This window comes from Mycteria americana, chromosome 4, assembly GCF_035582795.1.
Source record: "Mycteria americana isolate JAX WOST 10 ecotype Jacksonville Zoo and Gardens chromosome 4, USCA_MyAme_1.0, whole genome shotgun sequence".
In the NCBI taxonomy this organism is placed as follows: domain Eukaryota; kingdom Metazoa; phylum Chordata; class Aves; order Ciconiiformes; family Ciconiidae; genus Mycteria; species Mycteria americana.
This window is the reverse complement of record NC_134368.1, coordinates 41719416-41747063: the sequence shown is the minus strand read 5'-3', so window position 1 is coordinate 41747063 and position 27648 is coordinate 41719416. Positions and strand designations below refer to the sequence as shown.

Sequence of the window (27648 nt, the reverse complement as noted above, 5' to 3'; positions counted from 1 at the left end):
CAGCTCACTTTTTCATTGATGGTAGAAAAAGTGACCCTTTTATACTACAGAAATAGCTGAAAGCAATGGAGGCTATCATCTAGTATAGCGGTCTGCAGGACCAGGCCAACCTAAACTAAATCAGGTGGATTAGTAAGGACTTCTGTCACTGAAACGCAGTGTGCTAGGCTTTGGGTTTGCAGGGTGTAAATGCATGAAGGTTGAGAAAGGAAGTAGGGATACCAAATTTTGTGCATTATGGGATGCAAACCAGCTACTGTGACTGAAGTAGAGTGCAGTTTGCAATGTATTTGTTATTGCCTGGCTACTGTCCAGGTGTTTGCTCTCAATTCTATAAAGATACTACTAATCACACAAAATCTAAGTGGTGTCATCATAGAAGTGGAACGAAAGGACAGAAAAAACACATTGTTACATTGAACAGCAGTGTTCAGAAATTACAGGACTGGTTAGGTTACATTAATACTGTCTATATAAACCCAAAGTCTGAGGTCTTGCACATCTGTAATGCAAAAGCAGATGATAATTGTTGGTAATTATATGACAAGGCTATCATCCCAGGAGGAGAAGGTTGCCAGAGGGAGTATTTCTTGGGAAAACTCAAGAACTGTGTGCATGCATGGCACTGTAGCCTCTCAGCAAACAGCTCTCTTTAAAGAGACAACTCATTTTTAGGAGCCTGAAGTCATTCCAGGTAATTAGCTAGTGAAGCATGTACTAGCAGACTGAGACCTCCGCCTGCGATGAATATGAAGAACTGGCAAACTAAGTAGAATTGAGAATTAACTGGCAGTGTAGAGGACCTGAAACAATTGGGAAAGTTGGATTTGGCCTGCAGAAGTTTTTCTTTAGAAAATGGTCCGTCACAGAGCTGGTGATAAGTGTGAAAGAATGAAAATAAAACTCTGTGTGGTCACACTTATGGAGGGAGGAGGTGGAAAAGAAAAGGCATTGGATGAGGAGTGGTTGTCAGGACTTGTGCCTGAAATAGTTGATGCAGGGTTTTGAATATTTGGACATAAAATAAATTGAAACTATAGTGATTATTTAATCCATCTAATCTATAAAAAACTCTTTGGCAGAAGGTGGACACGACAGACATGCTAACTCTAGCCTTTAGACAGCACTGAAAGTTGTCTAGCTAGAGTGAAATTTTTCAGCATGTTCAATTACAGGTTTCAGGAAAGATTGCAGGGAAAAAGAATGTGATCCTGCTGAAATATTTCTAAGTAGCAAGGCCAACTATAGTATCTGGAAAAGAGAAAACCAAACTTTTCCCTTGGTCTCGGTCATCTTTCCCAGAAAATCTTATATTTTAAAAAATGGTGTTGACAAGTTGTTATCAACACCCATATAAGGGGTCCCCGAAAGAAAAAAGTAAATCGCATCTGTGGGGTTTTTTTACACTATTATTAATCTTAATAATAAATATAACTTTTTTATTCATCCAATTTTGAAAGTATAGGAACAAGGCCCACCTTAAACAAATAGGGTTCCATTCAACCCACATCAGTCCACATAACTCTCTAGAACTTATTGAACCAAGTTATTTATATCAGTTGTATACATAGATGCTACGAGTATGAAGATTTTGTTTTAGCTAATTCAATATCAGCACTAGGCATTAAAAGCCCATAATCTCATAGGCAAGACAGTGGATATCCAACAAGCTTGTCTTGAAGAATTATTGAAGTGTCTTGAAAGTATTAACATCTCTTCTCCAGGCTGTCCAAGGACTAACCATTACAGAAAAACAAGGTTTGTTATTCAGGGCAAGCAACTCCCCTGTACCTTCAGAGACTCCACAACTTTGAATCACAATTCTCTTGGCAATTCCAAGATAACCCTTTTTTTACTTCTGCAGTCTTATTTGCTTCGTTCTTTCCTTTTAACTACCCTTAGAGTACTATTCCAAGCCATAAAGAATAAAATTTTTGAACACACTTGTGATCCAGCTGAATACCAATATATCTTGTAAATTTTCTACTCATTCTGTTTTATTCCAGGAAGGCCATGTTTCCCTTGTGTCATTTTACAATACCCGCAGGCATACTAAAACCTACCTCCTTTGCTCTTGTTCACAAACACATGAACAAACACATAAATGGCATGAAGCAACTGAGCTGAATATCTAGCATTTTTGTACAAGACAGTTTGGTTCAACTACAGAATTTATTTTATAGTTCTTTTAATCCCAGTGGTTTATCTAAATTCCATTCTCATTTCTTTAATGTTTAGTAAGGTTCAGGTCCAAGAGTAACATTGGATTTATTCAGCAAACTGAGCAGTTCTTTAGGTACCCAGCTGAGGCAAGGACTACGTCATATTGACTAGAGTTATTTCACTACTCTTCTGTTAGGCATCCCAACGGAGTGCCTCCAGGATAGGCTGCGTGCACATTACTGTTCCTAAGAACATGGCAGAGGTTTGAATTGTGTCCTAAATTCCAAGCAACATAGCAGGGGGAAGATCTGACAGAGCTAACAAATCTGGTTTTGGCTTGAGGTTAGAATAAATTCCTCTAATATACTTTATGCACTAAAAATACTAGCTTCAGAAATCAGCTGTGATACATTTCAAGGCTAAGTTTATGCTGGAGCTTCAAGAAAGCAGGATTTTATTCTATGTACTTCTGCGCCGCTTTGCAAAGGTTCTGCCCTTTGCACTGCCCTCTAAGTTGTTCTGATGGAATCTCTCCCTTGGGAGTTACAGGTTTATCCTTCTTAGCCTGAATTTCAGAGAAGAATAACATTTCAAGCCCAGCCCTCTACCACATCTCTCAAACCTAATATTCCTTGCTGAAGCCTACAGCTTTTCAGCTGTCACTTTTATATTAGTTTCTGTGGGTTCAGCAGCAGTTGTACAGTTACTACTGCCCTTTCATCTTGCATTGGTCAGGAGCTGAAGACTACAAATATCTAGCTCTTTGTAGCTGTGTGTCAGGTCTCACTCCAAATATGCACAGTGGGCTGAGTCACCCATTTGCAGAGTAGAAACCATAGGATGAGTTGTTGACAACTTTTGGGCTACTGACACGGAAAGGAGAGAAGAGGTATGGTTTCCACATGTTCAGGCACAGGCACGCATTGACCTAGTGTGTCCATAATTACTGTCACTCAGGTAGACACCTGAGGTTCCCTGGCAGATAAGTAATACACTCCAGTTCTATTATCTTTCTTATGGTGTCTTTGTGCTGCTGTGGAAATGGAACAATGCACACATCATTTTCTGTAATGCAGTAGCCTGTACTGCTGTAGCCTGCTTACAGATCTTTCCATTTGCACAGTCTCCTATTTAGAGACTGGGAGGCAAGAAATTGTACTATTCAGATAACAGCATCATGTAGTACAGAGTGAATTTTCTCTAAAAACCCAAGACAGGAGGCTGATTGTTTAGAAAGACTAAAAAGTCGCCATAAATCAAAAGGGGAAAAAAGGCCATTGTTTAATTTATTAAGAGAGACAATAAGCATCAGAATAAAATGATGACATGAGCAGGTGCTTCCTCCCTTACGTATGTTGCTTTTCATAGTATATTTCTTCTTTTGTAATTGAGTTAGTCTTTTCACTATTCTTTGAAAATTCAGGAATATTGAATGTCACATAAAGTTATAATTGTAATATATGAATAAAGGAGTGTTGTGAGATAAAAGTGAAACTTAAAAAAGAGAGAGATAACAAGCTCTAGCACATGAAGGAAAAACATTTCTTTCCTGAGAGACAGGCCACAGAAATAATTATGTATCTAGCTGACATTTCTTTGTATCTTATTCAAGCAGAATAAAACTAAAATTATCTCACATGCCTATAGGCTGCCCTGGTGTAAAGCACAGAAATGTAGAAGGGATTATTTCATATGTGCATTTTCATTTGCTTCCTTTCTAAGATACAAAAGCAGCTCATTCTAGATGCTGAGAAATCATTTGGTAAAATAAATCCTTTAAAAATAGAAGACATTTCCACTTAAATATTTTTCAGACACTTCATGATATAAGTGAAGTACTTTAACCAGGGGCAAATCCAGCTGCTTAGATTGACATTGGAAAAAACATTACATGAGATGGCTAAAAATAAAAATATCATTTGGGAAGAAAAGATATACATGAATTTTCCTCTTAGAGATTTCTATGCTGGAGCAACAGTATCAATATTGAAGGAAAGTATCTAGTACTAAACAAAATTACAATTTTATAGCAGAGGTAAAACCTACGATCTGTCCTTTATAAGTAACTGTGAGCCTTTTTTTGCAACCTGGTGGTAAGATGAGTAAGAAAAAGTTGAGTAATTTGTTAGAAACAGTCTAATTTGTTTAGTGACACATGCAGGAGCAAGGCTTTCAAGATCAGATAAAATTTAAAGAAACTGTGAGATAAATGGGCCTTGTAAATTCATAATTGTACAATGTCCTACCCAGCTTGGCAGTCAGTGGAAAAAACAGCAATGATGATCGCTTTAAAAAGAAACATCTGGAAGCATGGCTGCTACTGTTTTGCTCCTGCAACCACTTTGGTTTTTATAACACAGTCTGATGGTCAGATCATTTATTCAGGGCATGAGAGGACTGTGTTCTCAGTTTTGAAACCCCATGTCTTCCACTTCCCTGGACAGTGCTCTAGCCACCAGGGTTAGTGCTTTGATCCCCCTGTTTAAGTTGTCTCACTGTGCACCAAAAAATGTACAGGAGAGTATGACACTGTGGCCTAGAAATTAGAGATTCTTGGATGGATTCAGGCTCTCAGGGTCATGTCAGTTCTCACCTCAGGAGATTTGATATGAAGCCTGGGAAAATGCTAAATGCACCCATCTTCCTTTATTCTTCTATAATTTTAAAGAGAAATGGATGCCTGTTCTTAGCCAAAGACTCTGGAATTTGAATGTTTCTTCTCACCTTTTTCTAAGTTTTGGAAATTGGTCAGAGTTCAGACTCATACAAAACTTTTTTTTTACCTAGTTATTCTCCTGTCCAGCAGGTAGATATTAACCTGGGAGGAGTATAGGGATGCTGCCCGCTTGTGTAGGGATGGGGTCAGGAAGGCCAAGGCGCAGCTGGAGCTGAACTTGGCAAGGGATGCAAAGAATAACAAGAAGGGCTTCTTCTACAGGTATATCAACCAGAAAAGGAAAGTTAAAGAAAGCATACCTCCACTGATGAACAAGAATGGTGACCTGGTATCAACAGACAAGGAGAAGGTTGAGGTACTCAACGACTTTTTTGCTTCAGTCTTCTCTGGCAACTGCTCTCCTTACCCCTCCCCAGTCAATGGACACCATGTTGGGGACAAGGGGGTTAAAGCCTCTCCCACTGTAAGGGAAGATCAGGTTTGTGACAACCTGAGGAACCTGAGCATATATAAGTCTATGGGACCTGATGAGATGCATCCCAGAGTCCTGAGGGAATTGGCTGATGTAGCTGCCAAGCCACTCTCCACGCTATTTGAAAAGTCATGGCAGTCAGGTGAAGTCCCTGGTGACTGGAAGAAGGGAAACATTGTGCCCATTTTTAAAAAGGGTAGAAAGGATGACCCTGGGAACTACCGACCTGTCAGCCTCACCTCAGTGCCTGGGAAGATCATGGAATGGATCCTCCTAGAAGCTATGCTAGAGCACATGGAGGACAGGGAGGTGATTTGAGACAGCCAACATGGCTTCACCAAGGGCAAGTCCTGCCTGACCAACCTAGTAGCTTTCTATGATGGAGTTACCACATCAGCAGACAAAGGAAAAGCAATGGATGTCGTCTATCTGGACTTCTGTAAAGCCTTTGACACAGTCCCCCACAAGATCCTTCTCTCTAAATTGGAGAGAAAAGGATTTGATGGGTGGACTGTTCAGTGGATAAGGAATTGGTTGGATGGTCGCATCCAGAGGGTAGTGGTCAATGGCTCAATGTCCAGATGGAGATCAGTGACAAGTGGTGTCCCTCAGGGGTCCGTACTGGCACCAGTGCTGTTCAATATTTTCATCAATGACATTGACAGTGAGATCGAGTGCACCCTCAGCAAGTTTGCAGATGACACCAAGCTGAGTGGTGCAGTTGACACGCTCGAAGGACGGGATGTCATCCAGAGGGACCTGGACAAGCTGGAGAAGTGGGGCCTGTGTGAACCTCATGAGGTTCAACAAGGCCAAGTGCAGGGTCCTACACCTGGTTCGGGGCAATCCTTGGTTTCAATACAGGCTGGGGGATGATGTGATCGAGTGCAGCCCTGCGGAAAAGGACTTGGGGGTACTGGTGGATGAAAAACTGGACATGAGCCAACAACGTGCACTCACAGCCCAGAAGGCCAACCATATCCTGGGCTGCATCAACAGAAGCATGGCCAGCAAGGTCGAGGGAGGTGATTCTGCCCCTCTACTCTGCTCTGGTGAGACCTCACCTGGAGTACTGCGTCCAGCTCTGGAGCCCTCAGCACAAGAAGGACATGGAGCTGTTGGAGCTGGTCGAGAGGATCCAAGGGCTGGAGCACCTCTCGTACGAGTACAGGCTGAGAGAGTTGGGGTTGTTCAGCCTGGAGAAGAGAAGGCTGCAGGGAGACCTTATAGCAGCCTTCCAGTACTTAAAGGGGGCCTATAGGAAAGACAGGGACAGACTTTTTAGCAAGGCCTGTTGTGACAGGACAAGGAGCAATGGTTTTAAACTACGGGAGGGCAGATTTAGACTGGATTTAAGAAAGACATTTTTTACGATGAGGGTGGTGAGGCACTGGAACAGGCTGCCCAGAGAGGTAGTGGAGGCCCCATCCCTGGCAACATTCCAGGTCAGGTTGGATGGGGCTCTGAGCAACCTGATCTAGTTGAAGATGTCCCTGCTCATGGCAGGGGGGTTGGACTAGATGACCTATAAAGGTCCCTTCCAAGCCAAAGCGTTCTATGATTCTATGATTCTATGATTCTATGATTTTTTGTAACTCCTCCAAGGCGTCTATTTCCCTTCCTGTACTTCCTGTATAGAGAAACTGGTTTTGGGCAGGTGAATTCCTGCTCTTGAAGGTCTAGGAGCTTGGAAGTTATGTCACTGTGCCTATCCTCTTTGGATCTGTCCCAAAGTAACTTCTCTCGGTTTCAGGGAACTGCTGTCTTGTTCTTGCAAACCGAACGGTTTATTCTGTTATCAGACATGTAGGTGTAGCCAGAGCTCCCAAAGGCTGCAAAATTTTCTGCCTCAGGCCAGCTACTTTGCCCATAGTCTTTATTTTTCAATGTCTGGAGTTACAGGTAAAATAGAATTAGACAAGGCAATATGGGGAAAACTTTGTTACTTGTAACTTCCTTATGAAAACAAATTTGATCTTGCTCTGTAACTAGAGGATTTTGAAGCACTCATTTGTATTTTGTTCAGCTCTTCTTTTGTGAACATTGCCTCTCTCTACTATGTGAATGTGCAGCAGGGAATTTACTCCCACTGAACAGAACGCTTTAAAACAAGACTTCAGTGAAAAATGCTCTGCTAGGAAATACAGTAGAACATCTACAGTGCTGTTCAACTAATAAGTATTGGGTCCCTGTGGTGCAGTTTGTGGGAATTGTGAGCTTCTGCAATGTTTCTGTGAGGCAAAACAGATGCCTGTATGTTCAAGAATGCTCAGTTGTTGTATGACCTGTCCTCACAAGGGCTGAACGAGAGGAAAAATACAGCTGAGTTTTAGGAAGCTGTTAAAGCAACAATTTCATAACTTTTTAAACACAATTTCTTTTTAAATTATACCTTTTGCTTGTTCAGTCAAACACTGTGATACTTTCTGTTTGAAGCATAATTGTTTATGGTGAATATACCTGCCATCTGTATGTACTCTGATACAACTGCTTCATATTAACCTTCTATTTAGTCACATTAATTATAAAGGTGACATAGGTTATTAGTAGGATTATCCACTTGGGTTGATTGTGGAGTTTTGCTTAAATGCTGAATATATAATATTGCCTGAAATTCCTTGACATTTGCAGCAAATAACTATCTCTCAACTTTAGTCAAGAAAATTTCTGCTGTCAGATTCAGCCATTGCCCTCATATTGAAAGCCTGCTTTATACTGTTACCATCTGTCCATTGTAATGAAAGATAGATCTGGCTTTCATACTCACCCCAGAATTTTTTGTAAAAGCATACCATTATCCATACAACAAACAGTTCTGACCTACTGACTGATAGATAATTACCTCCCCCTTCTCTTAGATGCTACTTTGTTCCAGTAAAAGTAAAGAAATACTTTAATCAAATTATGGATGTTGTGTTTCTGATCTATAATATATTTCAAATAGTCCAGAATGTTCATTCTACATGCAGAAAATTATTTTCTGAAATATTTTACTTATTGATCCTAAAACTGTAAATCTAGATCTGACATTAAGATGGGTAGTTATTATTTATCTGTTTTTTCCTGTCATTAATTTTCACAAACTTCAGATTGCTGGAATCTTTCAAAGAATGCTTTACTTTATTTTATTTTTGTTCTTCACGTCATTAGGAGGATATTTCTGCTGGGAATCTCTTCCAAAGTCCTCTCATTTTGAGGGGAAAAAGCAATTCCTAAATACTACATATAACAAGGAAAATGAGAATTTAAAGAATATCTGTGCTTTCCTCCTCACACATCCTGTATTAGCTCAGATCATAGCATCAGACAGAACCTTTGGTTTTGTCTTTTTGTCTGTCTGTGTGTGTGCCTTGAAATGGCATAGCTGCTATACGCATTCCATCCTCTTTTATGTTTTAAGAGAGATATCAAGGGAGATGGTTTATATGATGGGTTCAGTTAACCAATGCTAATTTTATTTCACATAAAACGTATTGCTGTTAACTGAAAGATAATTCTGCAAAGCCTGTCTTGTGTAAGCTGGTTTTACCTTCTCCTCTCCTTTCCTCAGGATATTTGTGTATAATGCAAGTAAGGCTTTATGAAGAGATTATTTAAAACACATGGAATTGGAAATTCGCTTTTCCATTGAAATTCTAGTGTAACACCAGGTTTGCTCAAACCGTCAGACCTTCTCTGTGCTAGAAAGCTATCAGGTCTTTTTTTCTTTCTGTGTTTTGCTGGGTGTTTTCAATGTCAAACTATCTGTGCTACTACAAATTTGTTTAAGCTCAGAGTCTTCAGAAGATGCTAGAAATTTTTCTGGTGTTATGGCTGATGGTCAGATCATGCTTGCATTTTATCCCTAGCCAGATGATACCTTGTATGGACTTCTTCCTCCTCATAATGCAAGAGCTCCACAGCCCTTCCCAAGATTTTTTGGGGGGTGTTCCACTGATCCAGGACACTGCCCTAGTTGAGAGGGTGAGGGCTATGTAAGTGACATACCCTATCTAGGTACATGGGCATATACATATATACACATATATGCTATGCAATCTTCTACAGTTCTCCCTTGTAGTAAACTCTTTCCCTAATCTCTTCTAGGATGATTAGGTAAAAACTACCGATATGTAGCTATACCATGTAGGCATGCTGAAGAGCTAGGGCAGGAATCTGAAGAGCAGGTACTCAGTTTATATCATGTTGTTTCCAGCTTTTAAGGACACTGAGTTATTATCGATTTCAGGATATTCACATAAATCACATAAATTACTCCCTTATTTCCTTTGGGAGTAAGGGAGTAATTTATGGGAGTCCCTCCCATGTTTCCTTTATGCTCTCCCATATTACTGTCCCTCTGTATGTGTGAACACAGGGAAGACTTAATGGTGAATCCCCATATGCATAAATTTTGCATAAAGGTATACTGGCACCGGGTGCTTAAGCTTAGTAGTAACATTAGATTTACACAAAACTGTTGATTTTCAGTACAAGTAAGGATGAAAGAATCTCTTCCTTTGAAAATCATGTATGTTTCACAGATTCTTTTGATAAAAAAGAGGATTCTTTTTTGAAAAGTTATTCTTGTACCACTACAAGGGGTCTTTCTACTTCCTACATAGGTGTTGTAACCCTTACAGAAGTATTTATAGGATAATACATTACTCAAACTTACAGCTTTCCAGCTGCATTATACATGTTTGTACATCCATTGGAAAATTTTTGAGATCCATCGGACAGGACAGTATTAAAGTCAATCTGAAAGAACACAAAAAAATATTAAAAATATACCACAAAAATGCCATAGAACTGCACGGGAAGAACGCATGAAAACACTGGAAGTCATTAGAAACAGAGGAAAATATATTTTTTCATTAGAAAGCTCTCAAAAAGGATATATATTAGCTGAACCCATTTCACTCAGCCTAGTATGACAATGTGGAAAAAAATTATTACAGACTTTCAGAAAACACATTTTTCAGCAGGGTTGCCTAACTTTATGGGAAATCTAAAGGAATGCAACAACAGCATACTTTTTTGTGCTACAGCAGAATTATTGTACTGTTACAGTATTTCAAATCCTTGACTTAAAAATTACCCAGATTTGCAAGAATTTCATAACAGATGTCAGCTGCGAATCATGGTGGCAAAGTAATTTATGTGTTATTGTCCTAAAATAAGGTGCTTAAATTGTCAACACAACGGTTTAAGATAACATTTTATGATATTGATGGTAGACTGAAATATGCCTGTAATTTTGAACTGCAGCTGTGTTTCACATTAGTCCTGATACTTCCTGTGAAATACTTTGCAACCTATAGGCAAAAGAGGTATTTTTACATTTTATATCAATACAATAACTTATTTTTAGAGTGATACTTCTCAGAGGAATGAGAAAGAAGAATATAAGAGGTGAAGGCACATGTTTTCCCTCACTGGCCATGTTTAGGTATCCATTCATCATTCAGGGTCATGACTGCACCTTTCTTCTTGCTAGAAAATATCTTGCGTGAAAATTTTGCCCCATATTCATTTACCAGTTCAATTGATAGAATTTCTCCAAAAACCTGAGGGGCTTGAGTTCAATTCCTTACACATAAGGCTTTTCTAGAATGGCAGTGCTCTAATCCCCCTCTCTTAAACCCATTCCCCTGTTTTTGGCATTAGGGCTGCAGGGAAGTGGGCAGTAGGCAGCAAGCATGGCTGTATATTTCTTTTACCCTACTTTTTCCCTCTCCAAAGCTTCTTGATTCTTTGTTGCTATAACTTCTGTTTAGCCTGACAGTGACAGAGCTGCAGAGGGAGAGTCCGAGGAGGGAACTCAGATCCTGGCCCTATTCCCATGCTATTAAAAATGGTTCCAAATGCAAAATCTGACTAGTAGGCTAGTAAGGTGGCAAGTCATTTCAGAGAAGAGGCACCTGGACTTTACTTTGTGCTTCAGTAAATATTTTAGTATATCGTATTAAGTATTCATTGAATCAGGAACTGGAACCTTCTCATTACTTTCTTGTCTGAATTGTTCCAATGCAATTAGGGAAGGAGGAGACGTTAGGGAATGAAAGGAAGAAGCAAATTTAGAAATCTTCCTTTTTTTTCTTTTAATATCAGCACATTAGCAATTAGCATGTCTCCCCTCATCAAAAGCTTAACTGACTCAAATTCACATAACAACTCAACTAGATACCAATTGTATGATTTTAAATCTGTTTCAGAACTTGTAATAGTTCTTAATTAAATCATGGCAACACAAGCTTTCTGGCTCCATAAGAAACACAGGAGCTATTTGGCACCTGCTTTCATCACAGGCAAAGTTTGCTTTTATAATTTAATATTATAATATTTCTCATGCTTGGTTTTTTTCCCCCATTTCATGTGACCATGAACTTGGTTTGAATTCTATTGAAGTTGCAAACCAAACTTGCTTCAGTTGAGTGGTGGTGTCTATACTCTGTGTTGTATGTATCTGGAGGGAGTAGGGCAAGGAGGAGGAGTTATCTGATTGGAGTGGAACAACTGCCAGTGCATCTCAGGGTGACTCAGACAGTCTGGAGATAATTGATTTAGCTCTACTTTCTACTTAGGTCTGGAGAAGGAATCCTTTTTACTTGCTTTCCATCCGTTTCTAGTGACAGAATACATGTTGTGACACTGAAGAATGATTATGTTCCCAGACTGGCAGACTGACCTCCTTTTGGATATGAAATGCTCATAGGAATTTTAACCCAACCCTTTCTCCCAGTGTAAGCTTGACAAGATTCTGTCCACTTGTACTGGAAGGAGGGAGGAAGGAGACTCCCTTGCCACTGATACATCCATACAAGTCACAAACATTTTCTTTTTCTCTTAGTATACAAACTGTTTTACAGATTCCTGATGTCTCTTCAAAAAGTCCAATTACCCATTAATGCAGTATTGTAAAAGCATGCAAAGCAAAACACTAAGTGGACAAGCAGTATATTTATTTTGAAAAGTATAATATTTTGCACAAGTAGGTCACTGTATTAATACCAAATCTGTATCAAGTCTAATGGGGCATTAGTATACTTATATCCAATGTGTTTCTCATTAGATCAGGTTTTTGAAGATAATGGTAAAATGTCTACTAATGTCTGTATTAATAAAAGAAAAGTGGGGAGAAGAGAAAAGAAGTAGAATAACTAGATTTTGTCAATATTTATATGTGATTGCTGCTTACAGCTTCTTAAACCTTTTCAAAAGTTTACTTTCCACTTTTCTCTCCACCTCCAGCAGTAAGTGAACTATTCTTTAAATCTCATGCTTCCTCAAACAGGTCATGTTTCCATGTTGAAGTGCCACTGCAATATCCAAAAAGGTGAAAAAGAAGTAACATTGGATTGTCAGGACATTGGAGGCTACAGCATGTGAAACTCATACATAGGCCAGCTCAGATTATAATACTCCAGGATTATTTGCTCTGTGCAAGTGTCCTAGGCTCTAGGCTCAGTATCTGTACTTTAAAATGGGAAAGATACTTTTCTTATTATTTTTACTATGCATATTCCTAATGAGGGATCATTTTCTATTTTAGTACTAACAATGAACAGTAATGATGATAAAGTTCTGTATTCAAAACTCATATTTACTTTAGTGATAGTTCTGCATGACTTGCAACTGAAGATATCCATTAGCAATTTCTAGGTACACTTTTGGCTTCTATCTGAAAAAAATTGTTTGATTAGAGACTCACCTGATGGAATAAAGTACATTTCCATTTTTGAAAATTCTCAACAACTTATTATCTGTTGTAACTTCATGAAAGTTGGCGCCTTTTTCATTAGCAAAGAACAAATCAGGTTTCCAAATTGAATCCAGCATGGATGGATCTAAGTCTAAAGAGTCATCTGGATATTCACTGTATGCGAGGCGTGGATCATTCCAATTCTGACGGAGAAAGATGTTCACTCGGTAATCCTGAATGAAAGAGAAAACAAGCAAAGCTTTATCAAGCATAGGGATTTAGCTTTTATTTCATTTCTTAGCCATGTAATCCCCTGTCCATCTGTGGATGACAAAATAATTACTTAGCTGAATGCCAGCATGATACCTATTTGTATTAGTGGGGACACAATAGATAAGAATAAAGATGCATTTCAGGGCAACTGAAAAAATCCCAAGCTAAGGAAATCCAGCCTCTGTGTACAGTTCATATAACTCCATATCACTCTACCCCTACAGTAGCTTTGTCTTGAAATCAAAATGAGAGAAGGATAAAAAAGAGTTTTATGGAGTTACCTTTTTCTGCTCAACTCCTGGCGGAGGCATTCCCTTCTCTTAGGCAGTGAGAATCTGTCCCACTGGAAGGAAACCTCAATTAATTTCTTTTCTCTCTCTCTAATTCTTACATATTTTAGACACACCACTTGGACTTTCTGTGCCTCAGTTCCCCATTGAAAATTGTGTGAGCAGTACCTTGCCATAGAGCTGTATGAGAAAGACACGTATGATCCTTCTCTATTCAAATATGGTGGAGATCATATAACTCCTTATGATAAATTAGCTTAGGTACAAGTGGAGTCACCTTAATTCCTACAGATCGTCCTGTCTTAAAGAAAGGTGTTTTTATAGGAAAGATGAGTGGAATGCTTCAAACTTCTGGAAGTAATTTTGGAGTTGTATATACTCTCTGTCAGATACAATGTTGTATTTACAGCTGCACACTTTCTTAAAACTTTACCACTCTGAAAGATGAAAATATTTGTTTTTAAATAAAAGTACATATTAGCATCTCATTAAATTATATCAAGAACTGAGAGAATTGAGACACTGGGCATAAGAACATAGGGACTATATTTTTATTGGTCATAATATGATTTTCCTCATTATTTGCACTACTGCATTAATGAAAGAAGATAAAAATAAATAGAAACAAAGACACGTTAGGCACAGAGGGGAAATGGGAGCTGGTTGTCAGAGCTTACGTGACACTTCTAAATGTAATACAAGTAAATAACATCACTTGTTTATTGTTAAAAAAGACAATGAAAAGTAATTTTAAAAAGCAAACTTTTTGAGTCAGAACGGGAAATGAAGTGTTCAAGGCTGAGCAATAGAATTTGGCCAATAACTATGGGTAGTAGTTATTAGTGGTTAGAATAACTAGTTAAAACCCCACTGGTGCAGAAATTGTGGGTACTGTTGAAATTCCAATGTCGTATCAATATTTGGTCTTATGAAACTTGGAACATGTAGCCATACAGTTGCGAGAATCATGCCAACAGACAATAAAGGACAACAGGAACCTTAATATGCAACATTTACTCATGACAAATAGGTTCTTATATCTTCAGCATCCTGCTGTTTTGGTCAATTTAATTACTCAGCTTGAATAAGGGTAGCCAAATATGCTAAAAACATGCTTACCAAGCATTTGTTGCTTGATAATCAGAAAAAACTGCATATCATACAGAGAAAGTCCCAGCAGAGGATTTTATATTCCTATAACCTTATAAATTTTCAAGACAAAAGCAGTAAGTGGAAAACTACACCTGGAGAATGAAATTAATTCAGGTTATTGCTTTCAGCAGACATGAAAAAGGCTCTCTGGCTAAATGGAAGCATATAACATTAAATGCCAGGTGGAAAAAGCATAGAATTTGTTAATCAATTGCTTTTTTTTAAAAAAAATTGTTAATTAATTTGTTAACCCCCTTTCAGAAAAGGACTGAAAGAAATTTCCCTTCTTTTTCATTATGGCTAGTGACAGCCTCAAGAGCCATAAAAAGTTCTTAAGAGAAACTGTTGGTATTTTTCATAATTAGCACCATGGCGTGATGAAACCAGAGCCAGGGATTTGTACTTTACAAATGTAGAAACAAGCCTCTTTTTTTTTTTTTTTCTAAAGTAAGCCTTAGACAAGTTTGTGCCTGTGTTCATAGAACTGAGCTTTTGGTGTCTTCCATGCAGCAAGAGGACATAATACCGCCTTATTCCTTTGCATGATATCCCAAATAACATGTAGTACCAGTTCCCCTTCCAAACTCCTGCATAAAATCAAAGGCCAGGAAGAAGCAGGATGTGGGAGCAGTGACGGCTCTTACTGCCTGTCCCAACATGTGCACTTGTTGCACTGAAGGAAACATTAGCTCTAAACCTGGGGCACTGGATGTGAGCACTGCAGCTCTCAGGACTTCATCTGCACTCCAGCCAAACCCAAGCTTTATCTTTTAATTTGTATAACCTGAAGTAAGTCTATTTATTTTACATTTCTCTGTAGAATATGATGAGTTTATGAATGGGATTACTTATAGAGTAAGCGACTTCTCATATGTATAGGACAGAACAGGTGAAAAATGCATAGCAGAAAGTTGAAATGAAAATGGAGGAAGGCAAATGGAGGAATCTGTTCTAGGTTGTATTAAGCTATTCTGTATGTCAGTTTGCCTCAAGTTTGTTGATTTAAATTGTTTCCAGCTTTTAAGATGAAAAAAATCTTAGTTAAATTTTTCATTGAAGCAACTGAAGCTATTTCTTATTGTTCTCTCCCCTCTCTCCCTCAGAAAAATCTGACTTAAATTGGCTCTCATTATTCACTAAAAAAATTCCTAATCTATCAAAAGGAAAGAGATACATTTGACTGCTATTGTATGAAGGACAAGTATTCATCGTCTCAGTTTATAATTACACATTGTGAGCATAACACTTAACTGCTTTAAACAAGTAGGGTTGTTTGATGCAAACACAGAGACCAGTATTAAACTGCCAGAATTGATTTGTTTTCCTACAAGAGGATTGCTATTCTCACGTGCTACTTGCCTGGAGGGGTGACTCCTAACTCAGATAACTCTGTGCTGGGGAGTTTCCTTGAGGGGAGAGAGTAATCATCATTTAAGTTGTGGTGACTTCCACAGCCACTTCTACAACCTCAAGGCTGCCATGTGAACAGCTGCTGTGCCCTGGTTCTACAGAATGAGACGGATTTATAGGTCTGCCCTTGCTCCACTGTCCTTCGAAACCCTTAACCATGGGATGAACTTTCTTAGGAGGTCAGGATACTGTTCATCTGCTTTGTAGGGCTCAATAAAATCAAAACTGGGAGATCAGGTAATTTTGCTTTTTGCTGTCCATGCTGAGGCTGAGGCCATTATGGACTAACATTTTGATTAGCAATTTCGAGCACACAGTGAAATCTAAAATACTTACAGAATATGTTGATTTCTTCTTCATTAGACTGATACAGATAGAGCTATATTCCCATCGCCTAGAGAATATTGCTAGAATGCCTTATAGAAACTTTTGCACAAATCCTCAAGATATTAATTGCCTGACTCTCACTGGTTTCTTTAATGCATTTTTTAATAGGCACTGTATATGGAATCCTTCTAGATCTGAAAGAGATATATATAAAAGCAAATTTCCAAAATATGCCCTTCATTTGAACATTGCCTATCACCTGCTCCCATAATTTTTGAATGCTGTCATTTGAACCGAATTATCAAATTTTTGTGCATAAATGAATAATCTTCCAGAGCTCTACCTATTGCAGTTCCAAATACTATTATAATTTTGATTAATATATCCATCTAAGTGAAATCTAGATTTGTCTTTTGCATAATGTAGTCAAATGATTCTTGCTTTATTTGTTCTAGCTCACTGTAGAATTTTAACATGGAAATCTTATGGACTTTCCAAGAACATTGCCAAAAGTAAATTTGAAAGCACTATGAGAAATATTGTTCTTGTGAAGAATTTTATTTTACATTGATAACTATAGCAATTTTTTGTTCATGTCCATTGAAGATCTGTATTGAAAAATACTTGAGTTTCTGGTGAAGTTGTAAAAAATAGCATAGAAAGTAGATGCACTTACTGAAGTCTAAAATATAAAGATTTGTCCATTAAGTTTCCACCAAATTATAGGAAAAATGTAAAGACTTGTTTGAACATATTTTTACTAATTTTAGTAACTACATGTATTGCAAGTGCTTGAAAATCAGCCAAGAGCAAGGCCCCATATTTGTAGATTATATGCATGCACAGACTAATAGCCCCCCAATGGTTAGATTTCTCCCTTTCCAGGTTTCTATGGCTGTTGCTAACAGCTCCATTGGACATAATGCTGGAAAAGCTTTTTTGCAGACAATAGCATGGACTGGAATTTACTTTGTTGTAATGAAAGCTGAATATGATCCTCTGTACCTAAGAAGTTATCACAGATGTACTGGGCAGACCTGCTTATGTGAAGGCTGAAGTGAGGAATGAAAATTAGCAGGGTGACCTGGAGTAAAAGGAAGGCAGAACTAGAGGGAACTACTAGAGGCATGAGGGAACAGGGAATAATTTAAATTATTTCAGTAGATGTTACAAGGGAGAGGAATATGTATCAGGAAGAATAAGACCCAAGCGAATCCTGGCCTAAAAAAATAACCAATGTCTTTAAGAGCTACTTCAAATTAAGTATAATTTTGTAACTATAGTAGGCTATTTGTTTTATTGAATTTGTTTATCACCCCATAGGGAATGAGAGTATTTGGTCATACAGTTATGTGTGTGTTATCTATCATTCCTCTCTCTCTCTATGCACCCCCCCCCCCCCCCCAAAAAAAAGAAAAAGTTATCAGGTGCTGAGTTATCAGGTGTCCAGGTGCTAGTGGAATAGTATTAGTAGTTTCATATTTCAGCGTAGCATCCTTGGTACACCAACCTAAAAAGGAATGCTATAGAGCATATGTCACTTCATTTTCCATTTTGTTTCTTGGGTAAATGAAAAACATCTCTGGCCTTTATTCTATAAAATATTACGTTTGCCTTATGCATTTTATCTTCAAAATACTTTGACTTCTTAATCTTGATATAATTTGTTAAATAGGTTGCTTGCAACAGGCTAATTAAAAGCCCTTAGCAATTTTACCTTTTATTATTTTAATTTTTATGTAATACTGTGGAAAATAAGTTAGACTTAAGGCTAACTCCACAACTGGAAGATAAAATGGAAAACTAAGCAGAAAATGGTTATTTTCTGAACCAGATGAGTTTTGCACAATGCAGTATAGCACTAAACTTGTTACTGCCATGGGACAGAAGTAAAAATATAATATTAACATTTTGATTTTGCAGTTTCTACAATGAGTTTTCCCCTTGTAACATATGCTTTCCTGGTTTATCATAGCCAGAATTATTATTTTTTTTTTTTACTTGAGAAAATGTCACAAAAAATGAAGGATGATTTTGGGTTTTGTTATACTGATACAAAAGTAGTAAAATGTGGGGACTCGATGGATACAGGTTGTCATAGTTGTCTTCCCTCTCAAGTCTGCTTTCTCATTCTCATTGCTGTACATGAAAAGCTACTATGTTACAGAGCACATGAATAGTTTTAATTTTTACTGGTGAGATTTTCTAAAGTTTCTATCACGGTCTCTGAAAAACATGCAACTTGACATGCTTTTTATTCTCTCCTTGATTAGTATAATTAGACAGGATGCCCTGTGGCATATTAGTACTTTGTGGTAATAACATCTTTACATTTTAAATTTGTTCACTGGCCCTAAGCACTATGGCTTGCGCTTTAGGTAACATAATTACTTTGGGTAAATTGATGGAGTTTCCTTAGTTTTCCTTTGTGTATCTGAAAATTTCAGACTGGATCAAAAGCTATTCAGCTAATTATTTCAATATGCCTCTGATGAAATTTCCCTAGTATAGAAACTCAAACATTTAAATTTAAGTAAGCCCCTCAAATTGGTAAGTCATTTTCCATGCAGATTACCAATGTCATTGCAAAATCAAAGTAGTAGAAGACCCTTGAAATTTACACTGACATATGAGAAATGTAAATATAGTTTGTGTAATCTGAAGGATTCCCCTGTATTTCCTCATGCTTAATAGCTGGAATTCCATGATTAGTGAGATTATTTATGGTGAGGTCTCATCTGTAGTCATGCATGTTCAGAAGAAGAATGTATAGAAGAAGGTGCAGAAAAGGATGATATAGGTCTGGACAGGATAGCCAGTGCTGTGAGAGTAGACAGGAAAAGTTTGATTTCTTTAAACCAGTGATACAAAGGACTTGAATTATGACTTAATTGATGACTTGATTGCCATCCATAAATATATCGAGGGTAAATATTAGAGGGAGAAAACATTTTAAATCTAAGGACAAGAACATCCTTAATTATCAATAAAATTAGGCTGGACTGAAATGCCTCATCCTTTTGCTTATCATGCTAATAAACATTGGTGATCTTTTCACTAGCATGATTTATTATTGCAAATAAGGGGACTCTTTATTTTTTATTACATCTTTGCATTATTACAGGTCTAAATGGCAGCAAGGATAGTGCATATATCTATGCTGCATGGCAGTTCAATTAATGAGTGAAAAAAAATTGCAACAGACTCCATGCTCCACTATTAACTGTAACTCATTAATCTGTCAGAGATTTACCATAGCAGCTAAAGAGAAATTAACTGTGATTTAAATTGATCGTTGAGTACTTAACTTTAATCGACACATCAAATCTGTGTCAGAGTAACAAGATTTGACTAATGCCAAACATCCCTAAGAACATGCTTTTCTGTACTGAATAGCTGTAAGATGTCCATTACAAGAAGCAACATAGATACACTGTTGATTATGATAAAGAGTTTGTCTGACTCACAGAATCCTTCCTGATGATCTGCCCTTGGATAATTCCATAAGTGGAAGCTCTCTTTCCAGAGCTGATTTTGGCAGTGGGTAAAACTAAGGGTGACCTTATTGTTCTCACTCTGGAATTACAGAACCCATAGAGACGCTGGGAGCGACCGCAGTACTGCACAACTCCCACAGTAAGAAGCAACTTTGTGAATTTTCCAGAACCACAGGATTCCTCGCTCGGAAAGGAATGTCTTCATCGATGGGCCTTAGGAGAAAGCCTTCCTCTTGCAATTTTTCTTTCTAATCCTGTGGCCCCTGCAGTTTTGCTGTATAAGGGCAAGTATGAAGTTCCATATATGAAGACATGGAAAACTTTCCTGTCTAGTCCTGCCTTGACTTAGTTGGCTAAGCACTTCATTGGTGATTAGGATCTCTAGATTTGAGCCCTTGCAGGCTGAGGATGAGCAGTAAGGCCTGTTCAGTTCCTGGATAAAAGCTCTAATCCTAGACCAGTTTGAAAATGGTGGCTGTTCTTACCCCCTCCATTAAGTAGGACAGGCCAGATGGTTTGGGGATTTGGGTGAGGGCTAACTTGCCTCTGATAGCAGGAAGCTTTAGGAAATTATTTGAGCTATTCAGAGAAGTCTGTTGATGGATTTTGGATGAAGAGCTCTCTCTTTCTTTGTCCATGGATGTATAAAAGCAGATTTTAAGATGTTCATTAATATTTTTAATCTTTCTGGGTTTCTTGTTTGGTTGGTTGGTTTGTTTTTTTGTTTGTTTTTGTTTATTTTTCTTATGCTTCTGAACTACTAAGTATCCAGGTTGGCGTCCTGTGAATAGTTTTGTTAAAGTTTTATTTAAATTTTGCCTAATTCTTTTGCAGAGTTTGACTCCAATAACTGCCCAGCAATACTCATATTGAAGTCAATAGAACTAGAACTTACTTGGCAAAGAACTACCTAAAACCAGGACTTCAAAATTGCTACCTGTAATATCAGATGTCTGAGATTCCCTGACAAAATAAAAATTCATAGTTCAGCAAATAAGTATATACACTACTTGTGCGCCAAATGCTCTTCCTAGGTGTGACACCTGCTTTTATAACCTTGGATGCTGGGGCCTCTGCTAACGTTCTGCCTGGGAAGGATGAATGTCGCTTGCTTTCTTTTCTTCTGGGTTGAATAATAGGTCATTCACCATCACTGCTAACAGTTTGGAGGATGAGAACTGTTCTGTAACTACTCCAGTTCAGTCTTTCCTTTACTGAAAGTATGGGGTCACTTACAGGATGTTTATTAGCACAGAGCTGTCAGTCTTTGTCATTCAACCCATAGCTAAAAGAAGAAGAATATAGTCAGTAGTTTCTGTGAGGACTCCTTGATTTTTAGCTTCTGACTCCCTTGTCTTCATTACAAAACATTCAAAAATCTGTTGAATTCAAGTGTGCTGCAAAATCAACTTATTTTCCTTAGGTTTTAGGATGGAAATATTGCAAAATGGACAGGTTTAGCTAATTATAGTGTTGGGTTTTTTTCTGGTTTATTATCAGTAGCAATGGCTGGATTTTAGTTTCTGTGCTCACAAATAATCGTTATATCACAAGTCAAAGCTAGTTAATATCTAGGATGTTTACTCCTAAAAAAATTAATTAAACACAGTACTGACACACTGTATAATAACTTTTGTCACAGCTCTTACTGCATGTCCTAGAATATTTATTAATTGCAGACTGAATATACTACTTCCATTCTTAATGGAAGTTGTGTGTTCCCAACTCCTAATGCATCACACTAAAATCACATTTTGCAACTTTTTCAATGTAATTGCTTTTTTAAGCTTTAGCTCAGGGGCTTTTAAAATGTTTGCACTTTCAAGCAGTAGTATAAGGGATTAGATGAAACTGGACATGACAATTACATGAACAAACATCATGCACTAAGCCTCTGTCTTCATTGATCTTTGCCATGTTCTCAGTTGACAAAAAATTCTGGGTTTTTTTCTGCAGATAAATGATGCGTCCCTGAAGATGTTTTTGCTCTAACAGCAGAAGGTATTTCTTGTTAAGTGAATAGATGAGTTTTTCTGAGATTATTCATCTGGTCAGATGAATTTTTGGTGCTATATATTCCATGTTGTTATTAATACATTTTATATGTTAGCACTTACTTCGAATATGACTAGTTTCAATGAATGACTGAATGGGCTAATAGTAGAAATCTTTATTGAAAACGTGTATTTGAAATCATCCTCTGTTTCGTCTTCTCAGGGAAATAGAACCTAATTAGATCAAATAGGAATTTGGGAATTCCATACTAACTTTCCCTGCAGCCTTTCTTCTGTTGGTAGGTAAATATGATGACATTGTCTAGAATAGGGTAAATAGGGTAAAATAAAAGGTAAAGCTGAACTAGTTCAAGTCCAGAAGCAGGGCCTGCTAACCCCAGCAGCTTAAACACCTGCTAAAATGGGCTGTGGGAAGAGATGTATCTCTAACTTTAAACAAACTTGATTAGATATGAGTTGTCTTTAAATCTACTGATAGGCATGAAGTGCACCAAGAAGTCTGTCAGGAAAATCATGTTGTTTTAGAGGTTCTACACTGATGCTATGGAAACACATAAAAGTTAATGTGAATTTAACTGTACCAGTACTGAGGAGAAAGAGAACAATTTGCTTGTCTACACAGAGATATCTAGTGGCATTTGAAAAGCCCTAAGATATTCTGCCTTTTGGCTGCACGTCTCCCACAATCCTACGATATGTCTAACAGCCTAGATAACCCAGGGACTCTTAGGGATTACTAAGACCATCTCTAAAAACCCTAAATACACTTACCCAACTAAACAAAACTTGAACAGGCACAAAATCCATTCAGTACCCATTTGCCAACCTGCTCCTTTCATGAAGAAATTAACTTGGTGAACCAGTGCATGTGGGTATAGACAAGTAGCAAGGGAGAAAGAAGAAATGTCAAGTTCATGGGCTTCCACTAGGTCCATGATGAAGGGGGTGGAAGTAGAGGATACTCATTGAAAAGCCAATCCTAACCTTATTTTGATAGATCTTAAAAACTGTGGTTTGTAATAGTACAGTCGTATCAGAACAGTAGTCACAGGCACAAATCCGAAACATTTTCCCTACATTTTGCTAAGCTGGGAAACAAGTCTTGTTACACTGTAAGGTCTAGTATAAATATTTAAAAATTGCAGTAAAATTATCCAAAATGAATGAAAGATTTAACCAGTGTAAAGTATAAACATATACTTTGAAAAGTGTTGTTATATATATGTATTGTATATTTTATATAATATACATTATATCAAGGCATTTAAATTATGTATTTTATATATTCAGTTTTCTGAAACTGTTGAGTAGCCAGTTTCATAATGTTCACAAAAATAGGGAAAAATATATTGCAAAACAGGGAACTAATAAAGACTGACTAGAAACATCAAATTTTCAGTATTCTATCCCTTCAATCCTACTAGGAGTCAAGTAGCTAAACCCTCATTCAATTTAAATCTGTAAAAGAAGATAGAGCAGCTAAAAAGAAGATTGTGAGAGATCCCACATACTGTAGCACACAATGTTTGTAGATGGAAAACAGACTAGAAATCTTCTTTAACTAATCCTGTTATGAAAAAGAAATCTACTGACTGAAAGATCAGGCAATGTAAAGACTGCTTATTTTTTAAAGCAAGGGAATAAATTCAGATTCCCCAGAAGTGCTTTTCAAGATTATTGTTTTATCATTAAAAACAGGTAAAGAAGAAATAGTGAATACATACTTTTTCTGTTATGTGTATTCAATATACTTGGTTTTAATTCACCTTCAATATCTTCATGATTGTGATAAATTGTTTGATCAATATCTGTTCACACTGGCTCACAGTCTTCAACAAGAAATGCCTTGAGGAGGTAGCTGGCTGTTTTTTTCTGGGAAAGAAGGATATGGGATTAAATTTGCCTCTATGGTCTGATAATGTTTTATAGAGGCTTGCAAGTTGGGACCTTTCCGAACTGTGGAGAAGGCTGCAGCTAAAGGGAGCTGATTTTTGTTGGCTTCCCTGTGACTTCCCTGGATGAAGTTGTTGAGAAAGTAAAAGCCTCTGCAAGCTGCAGCACGAGAGGCAGAGGAGCAGAGAAGCCTGTGAGCTGGGATTACCTGCAATTTGGAGAGAGGGAGGAAGGTGACGATCTGTAGATCCCTGTCTAGAGACACCTGTCTGGTGAATACAGATGGCAGGGTAGCGCTTCCTGGGTAAGATGGCTAACTAGCTGAAGGGACAAAGGGAAGTGCTTTGGGACTGAGAGAAGGTACAGAACCCAATTTGTGTGCTGTAGGAGATGACTGGGCCTGCTGAGGACTATGTGATAAGTGAGACAGATTCTGAAGTCATAAGGGTTATTTTGTGCTATTGAAGAAACCAAACTATTTGAGAGATGCTGAGTTTTACTGTTGTGTAAATTGGCGTGAGAATCTAGAATAATTTGGCGGGGGTGTGGGGGGGGGAAGAGATCTGGCACCATCACTGTAATGCCAGCAATGACACAGGGATGGGCAAGTCAGTAAAAATGCATATCAGCACACACTTTGCTGTCATCATTTTGGCTTTTAAAGAACATTAAAGCCTGAATCACAGTTTCATAATACCTCTTATTCTACCAGCTGTTAATGACCATATTTGATAGCATGCTGCGTATTCTCTTTGGAAAAGGAAAAAGGCTATGTAGAAAAGATTCTTACAAACTCTTTCAATAAATTGTATAATTTTACTGTTTAATTTTAATGCATTATAAAATGGTCTCAACTTTTTTGGATATGACTTAGGATATGTCTTTGCAGTGTGGGTATGATGTATAAAAAATCTGAGCACGCAGCTTTTTCATGCTGAGTGATTACTTTGGCTATTGTAATTAAAAATGCACACCCAGAGTGCATGAAGTACCAAGTATTCAGAATAGAATGAAGACATGAGAGCAGAACTAAATTTTTAAATGATGCCAAAATAACTCAAACTTATGCAAGGAAAGAATTTAAAGGTTAGTGCTCGTCACCTTTGTTCCTAAACTGAAAATCCTTTATTTTCTTAATTCAGGTTCATTTAATAATTATTCTGAAGTTGACTGTAGCTTTTGTTTCTTTAAACGAAGTGTTAGTAAATTGCAGGTTCCTGCAAAAACGAGGGAGAAAGGCTATATTCTTACAGTGATAGGTGGGGATTTATGGACTTAACTCCTATTAGTGTTAACGGGAGTTAAGAACAAAATCCCCATATATCATGATGAGATTAATTTCCATTGCTTAAATACACATCATGAGGCAGCTACACTAAAGATATTTGAAAAAATATTTCTTTTGGCCTAGTCTTTTGATTTTTTTTTTACAATGTCTTTACATTGGTGTCTGTGTCCTTTTAAATTAAAGAAATATCATGAATGTTACATAATCATAACCTCAATGGAATTAATCTCCTTGTAGGTTTGCAACAAAATATGAAACTTTATAAACAGTATACCTCATACAATGTGAACAGAGCTGTGTAGTGATGCCACAATCTTATTTTCACAGATCCTCAGATTTTCTGTAATAGTGACTGAGTAGATCTCAGCTTGCAAATTAGTTAGCTTCACAGCTTTTTCTGGGTAATGCTGTAATTGCTATAGCAGGATATAGACTTTTAGCAACAGCTAACCTGGTAGCTGCTATTCAGACAGATTGAAAAGGCTAATATAAAAATGTAAAAGTAAGTAAGAAAATGCTGGAGGGGATGGGAGTAATGCCATAGGCTTTCATAGTGCTGTGCTGTATAAGTCATGGCTTTTCCCGTAAGTGAAAAAGAGCAGTCAGAGAAAGAAGAATCAATGGAAGCAAGCATAGGTAAGAGGTAATAAGAGGCATGAACTTTCCTTCAGCTTTTCTAGAGCAAGATCAGATGGATGTAGGTAAACCCAGGATGCAAAAATAAGGCTAAAGGCTATGTCTCCCGTGGAATGAGGAGATAAAGATTCTGGAAAAACCTTTCATAAGGGCTGGCATGTAAAGAAACCATTTGGGTTTTAGACAGCATTAGAACAGCTGATGAATAAGATTATAATGGAAAATTGTCTGCAGTAGCAAGGGCTTGCACTGATGATGTAAGAAGTCCCTTCCAGTCTTCTGTTCCTAATAATTGCAGTATGTGGCTATGAAGAAATGGAAAATTTGGTGTCCTTAAATTGAGCTGTTTGGCTTTCTGTATTGTACAAAGTGTTTTGTAAAATCTTTAAGAATGTTTGTTAAAACAGACCAGAGAGAATGAGAAAACTATTTTCTATAGTATGTCTGGAAGAGCTAATTATAACACCTATCCTAGTGTATATTTATCTACTTTAGATAGAACAATTACTCCTAGGCTTAGAGTACTAAGGCAACTGCAGGCCTGGATTCAGTCTTTTCATCAAATGAGGTAAAAAATATTTGAAGCTAGGTTTCCCTTATTGTAATTAAGAATTTAAGAAAACATTGCCCAGCATACAAGTGTAAGACTACCACCGCTGCCTGTTCCCTAGACCTGTGAAACAATCTGACGTGTTCTACAATGTTTACAGAATTGGGACCTGAAGTTGGTATAGATAGTTGTATACCTGACGACATTTCTCCCAGGACTACGAAGCCAAAGCAGAAGATACTGTACACATCTGGTGGTAGCTGCAGAAAGATTTTGTGGATGCCCAGCTCGAACAAGTGGATACAGCCACTCAGCTTTCAGCACTAGGCCTGAGGTAGTAGAGTATTTTCCCTGTTTTGTGTGACAGCTGGGACTATAAACTACTAGCTGTTTTTCATGAAGAATCTTGGAGATCTTATTCAACATTTAACATTTTGTTGTTGCTGTTGTTCATTAATGAAAACGTTTGTGAATTTATGTATTGACAAAGAGTACTAAAGTGTTTAAGCATCATGTCTTAGTATTTTGTTAAACTGAATGACAAAAATCTGCTAAAAATTAGGAAGTGAAGACTGTCAGTGTTTGCTTTTTAAAAATCCATATGCAGTTCTCTTTGATTAATTTAATTTGTAGGTATGGAACTGCATCTTCAGGCACCACAAAAATAGGGTCAGCAAAGAGCAGTCTGCTTTGAAATGAGAAAACCTGTTGTCAGCCTCCGCTGCAGCTTTTCTACATGAGTGCAGAGTGCCTGTCTTCCGCATGTGCCATAGTCTAGAAACCATGTTCTTGCATGTTGGGAAGCTTGACGGATTACCTCTTGTCTGTTGGCAATCTGTAATAAAAGTTATGTCTGGAAACCTTGACAGCACCACACAGGTCTGAAATTAGTCATAAGTGACCCTTATGATGGGTATTAGGGTATTGGGTAGATGGGTAGATGGGTGTTAAGATCCAGATGATCTGTTTATATCTGTAGGGAAAGTTAAATGAAACCAGCAGTCTTTATTTCTGACTTAGATATTTATTCTCCATATTGCATAAAGATCCCATTGAATTTCAGCTCCAAGTTCCAGAATACATTACAGAACTTGGCTGTGACTCAGATACCAAGCCTCACTGGGATAAATATAAAACCTATTCCAATTTATCTTCTTCCAAAAAATCTTGAAATAAATTATGGGCCACAACCATAAAAATTAATCCGGTTTACAAATCAGAACAACTGAAATGGAATTTTAGTATTTCATTTTGGAAGCCTTCTGGTATATTATATTTCTAGATTCTGCTTTAAAGGCATCTCCTTTTGTAAAAGGACCAC

At 37.6% G+C, this 27648-nt stretch overlaps 1 protein-coding gene across 6 annotated transcripts in view; it reads right to left on the bottom strand.

Annotated features, from left to right (window-relative positions):
• Nucleotides 1–27648, bottom strand: part of GLRA3 (glycine receptor alpha 3) — a 96535-nt gene that overhangs the window by 32248 nt on the left and 36639 nt on the right. For all 6 annotated transcript variants that reach the window (XM_075499234.1, XM_075499235.1, XM_075499237.1 and 3 more), the window contains 2 exons: nt 13006–13229; nt 9970–10052 (listed from right to left, as the gene is read on the bottom strand). In XM_075499234.1, the coding sequence (XP_075355349.1) occupies nt 9970–10052; nt 13006–13229 (307 nt within the window). The remainder of the gene's footprint in view (nt 1–9969; nt 10053–13005; nt 13230–27648) is intronic.